Source organism: Myripristis murdjan, chromosome 5 (assembly GCF_902150065.1).
Source record: "Myripristis murdjan chromosome 5, fMyrMur1.1, whole genome shotgun sequence".
Taxonomy (NCBI): domain Eukaryota; kingdom Metazoa; phylum Chordata; class Actinopteri; order Holocentriformes; family Holocentridae; genus Myripristis; species Myripristis murdjan.
Window position 1 is genome coordinate 29,104,724 of NC_043984.1, and position 13,555 is coordinate 29,118,278.

At 41.7% G+C, this 13,555-nt stretch overlaps 1 protein-coding gene across 6 annotated transcripts in view; it reads right to left on the reverse strand.

Annotated features, from left to right (window-relative positions):
• Positions 1-13,555, reverse strand: part of foxp1b (forkhead box P1b) — a 168,209-nt gene that overhangs the window by 12,748 nt on the left and 141,906 nt on the right. For all 6 annotated transcript variants that reach the window (XM_030051291.1, XM_030051297.1, XM_030051296.1 and 3 more), the window contains 3 exons: positions 9,513-9,620; positions 4,834-4,921; positions 3,342-3,425 (listed from right to left, as the gene is read on the reverse strand). In XM_030051291.1, coding sequence (XP_029907151.1) covers positions 3,342-3,425; positions 4,834-4,921; positions 9,513-9,620 — 280 coding nt within the window. The remainder of the gene's footprint in view (positions 1-3,341; positions 3,426-4,833; positions 4,922-9,512; positions 9,621-13,555) is intronic.

Sequence of the window (13,555 nt, forward strand, 5' to 3'; positions counted from 1 at the left end):
GACACAACCACGCTGATCATCCTCAGTCACCAAATTACCAACCACCTTATTAACAGTTATTACCCTGCCATCCTCGGCCCAAACACACACACACACACACACCCACATGCACACATCCCATACCATGCAAACTGTCAGTGCGACAGATAAATGTACAATAAAGAAACTTTTACAAAAATAAAGTCTTTGTGGCCTCACACTAGAAGCTAAATTTCCCATGTGGGACAATAATGACCTGAAGTGAACTGAGGAAATCCTGGACTGGCAGAAAAAAAAGAAAAAAAAAGAAAAAGAAAAAAAAAAGAAATACTGGCATTTTATTTACTACCTTGTTTACTCCTACTTTAAAGGTTACAGCAGGCCATAGTTTTTGCTATTTTGACCATCATTGCAACTGTTTTCCCATTGTTCATTTTCATTTTCTCACTAAAACTGGGGACATTTGTGTTTTCTGGTTCTCTCATTTTAACAGACATGTGTCCCAATACTTGCAATGTCTATTTATGTTTCAGAGGCTGAACTATGCCTTTTGGCACAGTCTGCCCAAATAATTTGGATTACTGCTGGGATGCGCAAATGTATACTGTGTCCTCACCAACAGTAGGAGGAGTGTTATTCTAAATCAAGAACCAAATAAATCACACTTGGGTTTGTGTGTTTCTGACACAATGCTATCAAAAGAATGGGACCGTGGTGTTGACTTCTCTTCCTGTGGATTAGCAGGCTTTGTTTCATGTTTCATCCATATTCCCTGGCCATAAACACAGAGAGGCTTCAACAATAGGCCAGACAGGCTGGTAATAGCCTTGCCTTTGTTTGCCTCACCATTTGGGCTCACTCCAGTGCCTAGACAAAATGAGACTTCAGACAGAAATTAATTAAATGGTAATTGGTGATCTAATTATACTGGCTTTGACTCGGCAAGCTGCTAAAGAAAATAAACAAAAAGTCCCTCCTTAATTATGTATGGCGTAAAAGGTCAGATTTCTGACAAGAATGCTTAGTGACACCGAGTGCAGACACCCACCCACACACACCGAGGCAAATACAAACACACACACACATACACGCTCTCACACACAAACACGCACAGTTAATGTGGCACATTCTGTTCTGATCTACCCCCGCCCCCCTTCCAGCTCAAAGGAATAAATTGAATCCTATTCATTTGACAGCGTGCATGCCCGGTATCAGTTTGTTTGTTCTTAACTATGACCAACTGTAAACCAGCAAATTCATCTGAACTAGTGTGCTGTGGCAGCTGGCTGCTAATACATTCCTGTATTATGTACAGTACCACAGAGCAGCAGGAAAAAAACATAACTAGCAATTACCGAGAGCAAAGTTGTTTCTTGTGAATGCCTGTTATATATATATTTTTTTTTCTCATATCAATAGCTGACTCATAGAACAGCCTCGTTCAGCTTGTACTTAGTTTTGGAGTGGCCACCTCTGAAGCTGCAATCTCACTAAAGCCTCGGTGTGGCCAGGGGCCCTGACCTGTGTAAGTCCACCGCTCACCCAGCCCGAGCGAGACGTATTTATCATAGCGTTTCATAGCAGCTCGCAGCATGCACCGCAGCGCTGGAGAATGGGAGTCTATTTATTTGAATAAAAATCCCAGCTCGCCCCCTTGAGAGTGTTAACGCTGAGCTCTGACACAGCCATTCTCACAGGCCCCGGGGAGAGAGGAGAGGTAGGGAACTCAAGATGCTATCTGCCGCCCCAACCACTTTTCATATACAAATGTCCCCGTGTCAGGGCCCTCGTTCTGCACTCTAATCTACACAATCAGTGTGTGTGACAGAGGCACTGCTCCAACAGACAGCCTATTGTCGCTCGACATCTCCAGGCGCTTTATGTTGACTGGCTGCGCCGTGTGAAGCGCACATACAGCCTCTGCACGTCAATAGCCACCTCTCTGACTGTAAATAAATGATCCACGCTGAACAATGTGCTGGGAGAAAGAGGGCTCCTGCATGTACATTGTGCATTTTTGTGTGTGTGTGTGTGTGTGTGATCCCAAATTCACCCCCCACAGTAAAATGATCTTTGCACATTTGGCTCTCCGAATGAACTGTCATAGTGACTGAAATATGGTAGTGGGGCCCCTTCTTAAACATGACAAAATGGCACAGATACTTAAATGCCATATGTTAAGCCCTTACCCCTATAGGATAAGGATTAAGCAGCATGTTTTATGGCATGACATATATTAAGAGTGATAAGCATGATGAAATGAAATGTGGCAAGAAGATAATAAATTGATCTGCTGTTACATTTACTCAAAAAAGATTTTTGGTGAATCAAGGGAATATATACTCAAGATTAATACTTTATGCTTGCTCCGTGCAAGATTTCAAATTTGAAGATGACGCTCACCCTCTCTGCCAACCAAAAAACCCTAGCATACTGATATCAAACCAATTTTATAAATATAAGTTAAATACAAATATAATATAAATATAAATAAATATAAGTTAAAAATGCAGTACAGCCTTTTTAAAGAAACTTATCAATTCACCCAAGTTCAGCCTCTACACAGAATTAATTGTAATATTTTATTGTTTCCTCATAAAGCCCTGACTATGTGAGTGATCTTCTAACTATACAAACACAGACCGAAATCCTCAATGAAGCATCTCCTAGCCATGCTAAAATCTAAATTGAAATCAAAATGGCAATGGCTTCACAACGCGAGATATCAATAAAAGAGCTATATCAATATCTGCCTTTAAATCACTTATTAAAAAATCACACTATTGCTGATTAGCTATAATATAACTGTTTGCATTGTGTTATGTAATTGTTTGTATTGTGCTAATTGTGCTCACTGCTGCAATTATTACTTTTCCCCCAATTTTCAGCCATTTTTCCTGCTTTATTGTTCTATTTAAATTAATTAGCGTGTTTAATGAATACATTCTTCACTTTCAGGACTATGAAGAACTTTGCAACTTTGGTTTAAAAAGCACAAAATAAACTAACAAATAAATAAATAAATATTCACTGCTATTATAATTTCATTTTTTTTCCCTTCTTTTTCTGTGGTTTCTCATTTTTCTGTCTGCCCAAACAGGCACTAGTTCAACTGAGGCTGCCATGGGGGCTGTTACAGAGAGTGCATCCAGTTCATCACAGGAACCAAATTGAATCTCGGATGTCAGCAGATGTGGTCCAAACAATATTTACAGCCTCCCACACGAGAACAGCTGTTTTTGTTTAGCAGATAAATAAGGAGATGGAGGAATGGATTAATGAATACATGTGTGCCAATTAAGACAAACAAAAGGACGAGGGGGTGGGGTGGGGGGGAAACGTATGACAGGGTTGCTGCTCACCGGCTGTGGGGTGGCTTTGGGCTCCGTGGACTTGACATGGAGGTGCGTCATCATAGCTTGCAGACGCTCTTTGTCTTTCGCTAGCTGTAATGAGGAAAGAGACGACATGAAATCTTGATCATGAAAAAAAAAAAAAAATCTACTTCTCTATTCCATGCATCCAGTAGCAATAAAAGTGTGGTTTATTTTTTCCTGTGTTTCAGCAAATCTCTCTTTTTGTTATTTGGACTATCTAATTATTTGTTATGCAAGGACTCCTGAAAGCTGTCAACTGATGTCTGTTTTAGACGATCTTTCAGTTAACATCTCCAGCTCAAGGTTAAACTGCAGCGCGTCTCAATGCCAATAACAACCCCGAGCCCTTTCTACCTGTCTAAAACTCGGCGCTGCTTTAGCTGCCAGCTTATATTATGGTGATACGCTGCATGCAGAGGAAGTGTGTGTCTGATAAACCTTCGCTCCTTCCCTCTGGATGATACACAGCCAGAGCGGAAATAAGAGGGCGTAGGTACAGTATGCTGTAATGTTTAAGCAACTGAACTCCTCACCCTCGCTGTTGAAGGTTAACATTCTGTAAACTAGGATTGTTTTGTAATCACAATGAATCTGAAATTATTTGGGGATTATGTAGCTAATGTGTATCCTGTAAGTGGATATTGCATAAAATCTGTAATATGTTAAAGGTGCTTTCTGCTAGATCTGCTTAGCAACTGCAGCAGCCACCAATAAATAAAAATACCACTTAATGGAATGGTGTGTTACGTTTTACCCCTTTCATGCTAATAAAGTGCAACCTTATTTCAACACAGGGGTGCATGTTCACCCTTTAACCCACTACTGCCAGATATACACGTACAGAATCACACTCACGTACACACACACACACACACACACACACTTCACTGGCCATTACAAATCCCCACTAATGGAACGACACTGAACCATGTCTTTTTCCATAAGTGCATACTTAATGTACATATGCATATTTTTTTGTCCCTCACAGAATAGATCATGAAAGACCACTCATAGAGGACACTGCATTAAAACCAATGATTATCAACATCCCAGCTTTCTGCAGCGGTCCAGGCTAACTTTTCCGTTCAATGAGCCCATTCGACATTGAAAGCGACCATCCACGCTGTGCTGCTGAGGCATTTCACCAAGTGTTTTATTGTTGGTGCCAAACAGTTAAAAGTCATAAATAACTTTAAAACCCAGTAAAATTCAAAATGTAATTATCTTCTCTACTTAGCCCCGGGCCCTTCATATATCTTTGCCTGGCTGTCATGCATACATAACACATTTTTAATGACTGGTTACTCGCAAATGTACAAAATAATTTCATTCCACCCCCCCTGCCCCCAACCCCCAGTCCATGAGTGACCTCATGACTGATATCAGACGGACAGGGAGGGGTGCGGCAGACACAGAGGAAGTGTCAGGAGAAGAAGACACACAAATATTTGGGCCAAAACAAACGTTGAGACAATACCTGCAGCTCCAGCTGTTGTACGACCTGCATTTGCACCCGACACTGGGCCGTGCTCCTGTCATCCAGGGCGTGCTCATTGTTAAGATGCCTGGAAAACAAAAAACAGAGGACACACACAAAAAACTGTTATCAGTTTGGCGTTCACATTTTGCAACCTTTTAGATGTCAGGGAAAATTCTTGTGACGCCTAGTTTAATGACACAATCTGGTAATTATTCTGAATTTTAAGAGAAAAAGCATGACAGAGTGCTGCAGAGAGGGTAGGATAACATTAGGCTGAATGAAAAAACTAGTAAAATATTACAAGGACTAGTAATGCAATATCTTAAGAACCTGTGGGAGAAAAAATGCTGAAATTCTTTTTTAGCAGAGAAGAATGACATTCATTTTTCATGATGGTCATGTGTGCTCCAACTTAACTTTTACAGATAAGAATAAGAATTTCAGGTTGGACCCGTTTGGTATATTATGCAGCAGTGACCTAATACGCATCTCTTTCCAGTGCACCTTTCTTTTTGCTTGTAGATTTTCTTTATTTTGGTGTTTTTTTTTCTTTCTTTCTGTTAATTATGTCATCAAGATTAAGAGAACTCAAATGAAGTCAGAATGAAAGGCAAAGGACAACAGTAAGAGGAGATGGGATCTGTCACAAACTTGAATTATGGATATAATTATGCGTGATTATTTTATACGGCGAAGATGTTCTCTTTTCCTGTACGTTTATAACTAATCTAAATAAGTAGCACGCCGGGCAGCAGACAGGGTTTTTTCCGTGATTTATATAAAATGGTAGAGATAAGGTTCACGAGTGAAGGAAATATGATTGGAGGAATTTTTATCAGCCTCTGCATGAATTACTGTTTGAAAATGCTTATGCAGGGGCATTTCATTAATCATTTAATCATAATCCGAGCAGGATGTTTGAACTGATTTCACAAATACCCTTTCATTTCACTACTTCATTATGCTCGCTAATGGATCCAATATATTATATATATCATAAATTATATCACATCTTCGGTGACCATGTAGGTCACTGTCACTAGGCTTGCCTCCGTGTGCACACAGTGGCGCCGGCAGATGGGAGAATGGTGTGCGACATGCCTGCCTTCTCAAATGCACTTTTTCTGTCATTTACTGCAAATCAAAAGTAGCCAGAGTCAAACCGGGCAGGCACGGTGGCAGTGTTGGTGATGTGATGGCCCAATAAATCTGTGGCCATTGCTTTATGTACAGACAACACATTTGTGCATTAAAAACCACCCATGCACCCAGAAAACAGACACATGCGAGGGGATGCAAAATTGATAGTGCTCTGCTTGAAATGTGAAGGTTTCTGTTCAGCTGGGTATTTTCAACCTTGAGGTGGATGATTTAAATCTTTATGGGAAATGTGGTCTTTTTTTTTCCTCCCCTGCAGGTCCTCCTATTGTGTTTTCGATAATACATTTTTCAAAATGTCTGTGATATACATTCAGCACTTGGAGTTAATTATTTGGCAAAAAAAAAAAAAGAAAAGAAAGAAATTAAAAAGGCATATTTAAAGAAAAAAAAAAAAGCGTGGGCAATAACCCCTTGCTGAAATCAATTCCGTCTACTCTAGGCTTTCCATTTGTTTGAATCAAATAAATGCCCATTTAATTAAGTAGGTTGAAGAATGAAACTGGTAAACATTTCAGAACATCTTACTAAATTTCAAAGAAGAAAATAATAGGTAAAGACGTTTCAACTTCAATTTAACTGGCACAGACTGCATTTTCAATGAAGGGTGGCCTACGTGAGGAGCTTTGGAATTTCTCTGTTCATAGGAGCCATGTGCCCTGCTTCTTTTCATCCTTTGTTACATTCCACTTTATTTCGTCTAATGACATGGAGAGTCACAGTGCATAATTAATAGGAAATGAAATATTCAAATGGCCCTAATGCAGCCTTGAGAGGAGCGTCTGGACACGGGAGCAGGGGATATGGGGAATTGACATCGAGAGAGACTATGAACGTTGGCATGTGTCACTTTCTGGACTTCAAATGAAGCCGCTTTTAAAAGCTCTCTGGCAGGATGACAGTCCCTAATGTAAATTGCCACAATAAAACAAGTTAAACAGACATTCCTTAAACAGTCAGCTTTTTACATATCAGTTAGAGCGCCTTCTGTTTTTTTTTTTTTTTTTTCTCCCTGTCTTTACAATTTTTAATTATATAGACCGGACCCAGAGCTTAACACTGTCCCTATGGAAGGTTTATCTTATTCGCTGCTGGCTGGAATTGTTCTTATTTAAAATTGCACACACGTGTCTATACCATGGTAGCTAAGCTTAAAAAACATAATTTTCTGCTGCATATTTTCAGTTATTTTTTTTTTTTTAAGATAAAAAAAAAAATCAATTTTTGGTTTTTCTTTTTTTCAAGGATTTCATTTTATTTTACACACACAACTTTCCACAATTTTCTAAAGGATGTTTATTCATTCATTTTGCTTGTCTGTGCTCTTTTTCAAGGCTGTGCATGGCTTGTTGTCTTAAAATGCTGTGTACCACATGACACTGATTCTTGAGCAATCACTAGATAGTATTTAGGTGTGAGAGCTGACTTTCTGTGGCTCTGGCAGACGGAGCGTGCAGCACTAGAGGGCACTGCAGTGTTTCACTGGCTCTGACCTCTGACTGGACACTGAAGACAAGGGTCCTGACCCTCATAAAAACACCAGGCTCTGCTATGAACCGAACTCCACCCCTCTCGGCGCTGAATTGAAAACAGGAATAGGGATTTGGTGCTTTGTATTTATCAAGATAGTGCATGTAGGTATGTAATGTTTTCTTTAAAAGATAGAATAAATATGCGCACGGTTTAAAACAACATTTGAGTCTCGTGTTAGTTGTTACTGTTGGCATGTGGAGCTGAAATCTGGTTGACGTTAGAGTCCTCCTCACCTTTCTCTCTCTCTGGTACACAGTACACTGTGTTCTGCTGACTACACACACACACACACACACACACACACATACATACATGCAGGCGCACACACACAACTCTTTTCACCTTTATTTTCAATATTTCTACCAAACTTAGGAGTCTTTTCTAAAAAAAGATTTATAGTGCCTGATTTATTCTTTGTTTTTATTTGTGAGTCTTTTTTGGAAGCCTGGAATATCAGTCCCTGGGTTTCATGTGGAAGTGCTTAAGGGTTTGAGAGTTAACACCTTGGTGAGCTGCTCGCACTCTTGCCCGCTGTTAAACAAAGGCAGCTTTGTGGAGACTCTCCCCAAATGTTTTCTTAACATGTTCCAAGCAGTTTAGGCAGGCAACTAAAGTAAACAAGATGTTGCCATGATAAAAACACTTGTAAAAACATAGCAGAGTGCACTTAGAGACTTTTTAAGGCAGAGCTTTACCGGGCGCACTGAATTTAATTCCCCTCTCTTTTATAAACAAAGGGTGAGGCAATGTCAGAATACAATAAATAGTGATGGATTGAAGGGGACACTCCCAAAGCTGAAATATGTGTGTGTGTGGGTGGGTGGGAGGGGGAGGATGTCTGTTTGCTAATATTTAATAATACTGAGTAAGTGAAAATCATGTCTCGAATATAAAACAAAGCAAAGCTACACCTACTCGCTTTTTCTCATCTTGCACAGAACTCAAAGGTATTTCAGTTACAACCATTTTACAATCTAGTGTTAAGACATTTTCCCCAAAACAAACCGCTCTCCAAGTGGATTTCTCTACAGGATCAAAAAAGGATTCAAAATGTTGACAAAGAGAGTCAAAACTTCCAGCTGACTGGGAGGCAGTCCTCCACAGCACCTATCTCTTCTGTGTCTATGAGGAAACTCTGTGTTCACTGAGTGCTTGTTTTAGGATAATGGAATTGTGTCATATCTTGTTTAAAGTGCGACTAATCCGGGGTGACAGTGAGCCATTGATCTGCTGCCACAACGCAGATGTTTTCATCCTTTCCGTAACCATGGTGCTGTTATGTGTTGGATTACCTAGAGCACACTGCACACAGGGTTGATTAGTAAACCAGGGGTCTGGCTCAGACAGGGAATCATAGAGCAAAACAAAGGCCCCAGTCGGGCTGGACAGGGTCAGCCCTCTAGCACGGTTCAGAATCGCAGGAAGATGTGACACAGCAGGTGATGCTGACTTGGGTAAAGTTCTCAAAGAGTATATAGAGCGAAATTTCCACGTTAGTATGCAAAACGCAGGGCTGTTGTGTGGTTCTAAAATCAAACAAGAGACATTGGGAACAAGGCATGAGAAAAGGAGGGTGAAAGACAAACAGACCACTGGGAGAAAGACAGAAAGAGCTGAGTGAGGCAGGCAAAGGCACACACACCAATCCCCATGTCCAGTGACAAGGGCAAACATGCGGAGCGCCCTAAGTGTGGGCTGCCACAGATAAACATCCTCCCGTTGTTTGTTTGGGAAAAACGGCCCCCGTCACCATGGGAACAGCACTTATCACAGGAATTAGAGGCCCCTGCCGTTCTCAGAAGGAGACCCCACCTCAGCACCCTTGTCGAGAGAGGGCCAACACGGCACCCACACTCAGGAATAACAACCAGCTGCACCTGTAGTGCCCCTAAGATGCTGGGGGTTTGTTGCAATAGGTGTAATCGACCCAAGATGAGAACACACAAACACGGACAGAAAAAAAGCTCTGACTCCTTTCCACTTACTTGAGGAATGACTGGAAGTCATCAAACACTGCCTCACATCCAGGCCACTTGCAAACCCCGTGACCGTAGAGAGGATGACTGTGGGGAGAAGGCTCTTCTAGCGTGGCTCTGAAATAGAGGCAGACAGGGACAGAGAGAAAGTAATTAATAAATACGAATTAGCAATAACATCACAAGTTGCGTGGAAGACTAGAGATCAAGGAAGATGGTGCCTAGTCCTGATGGTCAGTGTTTTTGATACCTGCCAGGAGACCCTGTCTGACCCACCTGACACATCTTTGTCATGTTCTGAACACGCCCACTACCCACCTGCGACCCAAAGGAAAACACAACAGAAAGCCAGAATATTTTCTGTTCATGCTATTCAATGTACATGTTTGGGTGTAGTGTTAGAAAAATCCAACAAAAATGGTGCAGTGAATGAAGGTGCTGGTGGAATAAGAAATGACTGTATGTGACTTTTCTTTGGATTTTAATCTATAACCATGCTGAATGTTCCCCTGCACCTGTGGATTTCAGATTTACCCGCGCATCACTAGTGGCTGGTGTTAAGCTCATGCCTGTACACTGGCTACTACCTCCCTCTGTGTACTATATCATGTCTGGACATGAAAACTTTGACTTTAAGTTGATCTCTGAACTTTGGGCGGTGCGGGATCCGTGTGACTGTATGATCCCCGCTTTCTCGGCTCTTAGAAGAGGAGGACTCTTGCTGTGGCAGCCCTCGTGTGACCGGAACCAAATCAATATGTAATTATTTAGTACCAATGGGCCATGTTGCAATTCACTTTGATCAACACTGCTAGGGGGCTTCCTAAGTCGTTGGTTTTCCTACCCTACCTGCTGCAATGTATCCCAGAACCCTCCTGGAGGAGTCAGTACCACAGTGCGAAACCCCCAAATGCATTAGCCGTCTTCACATGGTGCACAAACTGTAAACATCCCCGCCTGGGATCAATTCATCTACTGACCAATCCACATCGCCAGGGGCTGACAAGCGGGCATCTATAGGGAGCGTATGGCTTTCTCACAATCAGTCTAAATAGCAGGAACGTCCCTGAAAAACAAACTTCACAACATCTTCCATATGGCGCGAGGCGTGGAACTGGAGGAAACCACAACCAAAGCTGAGCAAAAGAGGCCTGTGCGGAGGCAGTGTCTGCTAAGAGAGCGAGACAGGCAGCCATATGGACACAGGCACTATACAAGACACACAACTTTCAGCTACAAGAGCCTGGGGGACTGGCCTATATCGCTACCACCTGTGCTTCTGGTGGCTCTTGAGCACATCACTGCTGCTCCTCCTCCAGTCTGAGCCCTGCTTATGTAATGGGCCCTTCTCCAGGAACTTGAAGACGGGCTGGACAGGGAAAGATTCATTATACCCCAAACCCTGTTGTGCTGCCATTAGGGAATCACTGCAACCCCTACAGTCTCATTCATATGGATATTCAATATAAGGGACAATATCTACTACTCCTTAAGGAGCCTTCTTGAGGGAGCGGAAGAAAGCAACAGAAGAATAAAACTTGCATTGTTTAGCCAATCGTCTGCATCCATCTGCCATGAATTAAAATTAGCTTAAATAAAACTGAATTAGGGAAAAAAAAGGAATTAATCTAATCGTTGCGTACCAATTTTGCAGGATTAAATAGGCTGATGTTCAGATTAAAATCTCATTTGTATCAATCTTGGTAAAGCTGTACCTCAAGTAGGAAATTTTAAGGGTCGTCACAGGTTTCCTTGTGTTATAATTACTTGCTTAAGAGTTCACATTGTTCATAACATGTGATAATTGCATTGCAATTAGGAAGCAGTCAAGCATTCATGAATGTGGTTAGCAGTTTTTTTTCCTTTCAAAAGTCAGATTTTTTTTTAATTCAATTATGAATTATGCATTCACATTAAGACCTCTGTTTTGATACAGCTAATAAATAGATGGCAGAAGACCTATTATAATGAGTTTTTAACAAGGAAATGTGTGGACTGGTGAAGGTAGCGCTGGTTTTTAATTTAAAGAGATCTTTTTTTAATTCTTTCCGAGCAGGCTTGTTGGTTAATTCTGTATTAATAAGATATTGAAATGTGGAGTGCGCTGGGACTCAGTGAGCACAAAGCACTGTGTAGGGCTGGCGGCAGAAGAGCCCTTTTAAATGGTGGATGGCTAAACAGTAGTAAATGACAGAATTTACACCAAATGAGCTACATTAGTGTAATAGGAGAAGAGCATAGGATTCATGGGGTTTTCTCCCGTTTGTGAACTCATTTAGCAAGAGGGAAAAAAAAAAAAAACAGAAAGGAAAAAAGAAAAAAACAGCTCTGCAGTTCCCTGTGTTGCGTTAAATTTGACTCGCGCCCACGACAGGTCTGTCAGGATATTATTATTGTCAGGCAGCCCAGGGGGAAGAAAACTCTAATGATCTTGTAACAGCAATGCGGAAAACTGTGTCATCAGCTTCCTTTGGAGAAGAAGGAACATTAAAGTGCCTCTAGACCCGGACAGAAAGTGTCTACACCTTCCAGGTGTTGCTCTATGTTTATCTGTACACAGAAAGGAGGAAGTGCAGACAAAGAGGGTTTCGACAGCTGGCAGCCAGTTGTATTCTACTTCACTTCTTTTGATGAGATGCTTTGGGTCATAAACAAGTCATGATCTATGGCACAGCGTGCTGATGGGCTGAATCTATCAGGAAGAGAGGGAAGATTGATGTCCACCGTGCTACGTGAGTCTGGCCATAGTGTGTGAAGCCAGTCACAACACTCTCTCCCTCACTGTGGGTATTGATGTCTGGCTATTCCCCTGTGGCCAAGCTCCTTAACTCTCCAGACCTTTACTCCATCCTCTCTTTCCCTCTGCTCTTTTCTATCCCACTCGCTTTACCCTAAATGATTTAATTATCATTTTCCTGGTGTAAGACAAATGAAAGGCAAGAGAGATGGGAGTGTTGTGCCAAATCTGATTATTTATCTCCTTAACAGATTGCCGCGTTACAGTCCCTGAGCTGTGGTTACTGATGGTTGCTGGGAAGTAAAGTGGGCCAAGTGCTTAGTGAGGACGCTCCCCGCTACAAAACTGATGCAGCGCTGTATTGGGAATTGATGTCAGATACAGATCGGAAACATTTCATTTAAATAAGCAAATCATTGAATAAAGACGACCTGGCTCACTGGGGAATCTCGTTCTCCGTGCATCCCCAAGCTTGAGCAGAGTAACCACACTGACTGACTGGCTGAATGACTGACTGGCTGGCTGACTGGCTGACTGACTGAGGCCCTGGTCATATCAGGGTTGTTGTGCAGACAATCAGAAATCCCAGCCTGCCCTGCCAAAGTGTTCTGTGAGATAGCTAAAAGCAGGAACACGTGCCTCGTCTTCGGTGTGTCAAGCCGGCAGTGATTGAATTTCTCCTCCTTCCTTAAGACGGAAGTGCAAAGCCGGCGAGTGATGCCTGTGGATGCACTTAAGGTTTTAGTTGCAGGCGTCGCTGTGCCTGGGCAGATTTTATATGACACATGAAACTAACTACATGGTACTTAGGGCCTGCTGTAAACCAATCTGAAGCCAGTCGGGAAAACAGGCCCATCAGCAGAGAGGCTTGTTTCTGTTGCATGACAAAAGGACTTGCAAAACCGCATCAATTAAAAGTTCATTAAGTTCAGCACTGGGAGGATGAGTGGATGCTCTCTATTTACGCCCAGGCCGGCCCAGCCCATTATCTTCAACCTGATTATTCAAATCCCTGGATTATAACACAGACGTTTTCTCAGAGCCTTGCGTGGAATAATCACGCTTAATAATATTTCATTTTTCTTCCCATGGATTCTGATTAGAATTGAGTCTGCATCATCAAAAGAGAGGAATAATGCTCTTGATAGTTTGCGATTTAAGTGTGCCAAAATTAACACAAGAAAGGATTATTGGTTGCGTGGATCTAAATTAGCATCATCCAGTGTTTAATAAGGAGTGTTTTGTGCTCACTTTGTATCAGTCATCTATTCGTAGTAATTGCGCGTTTGAAACTTGGAGTAGGTAATCCATGACT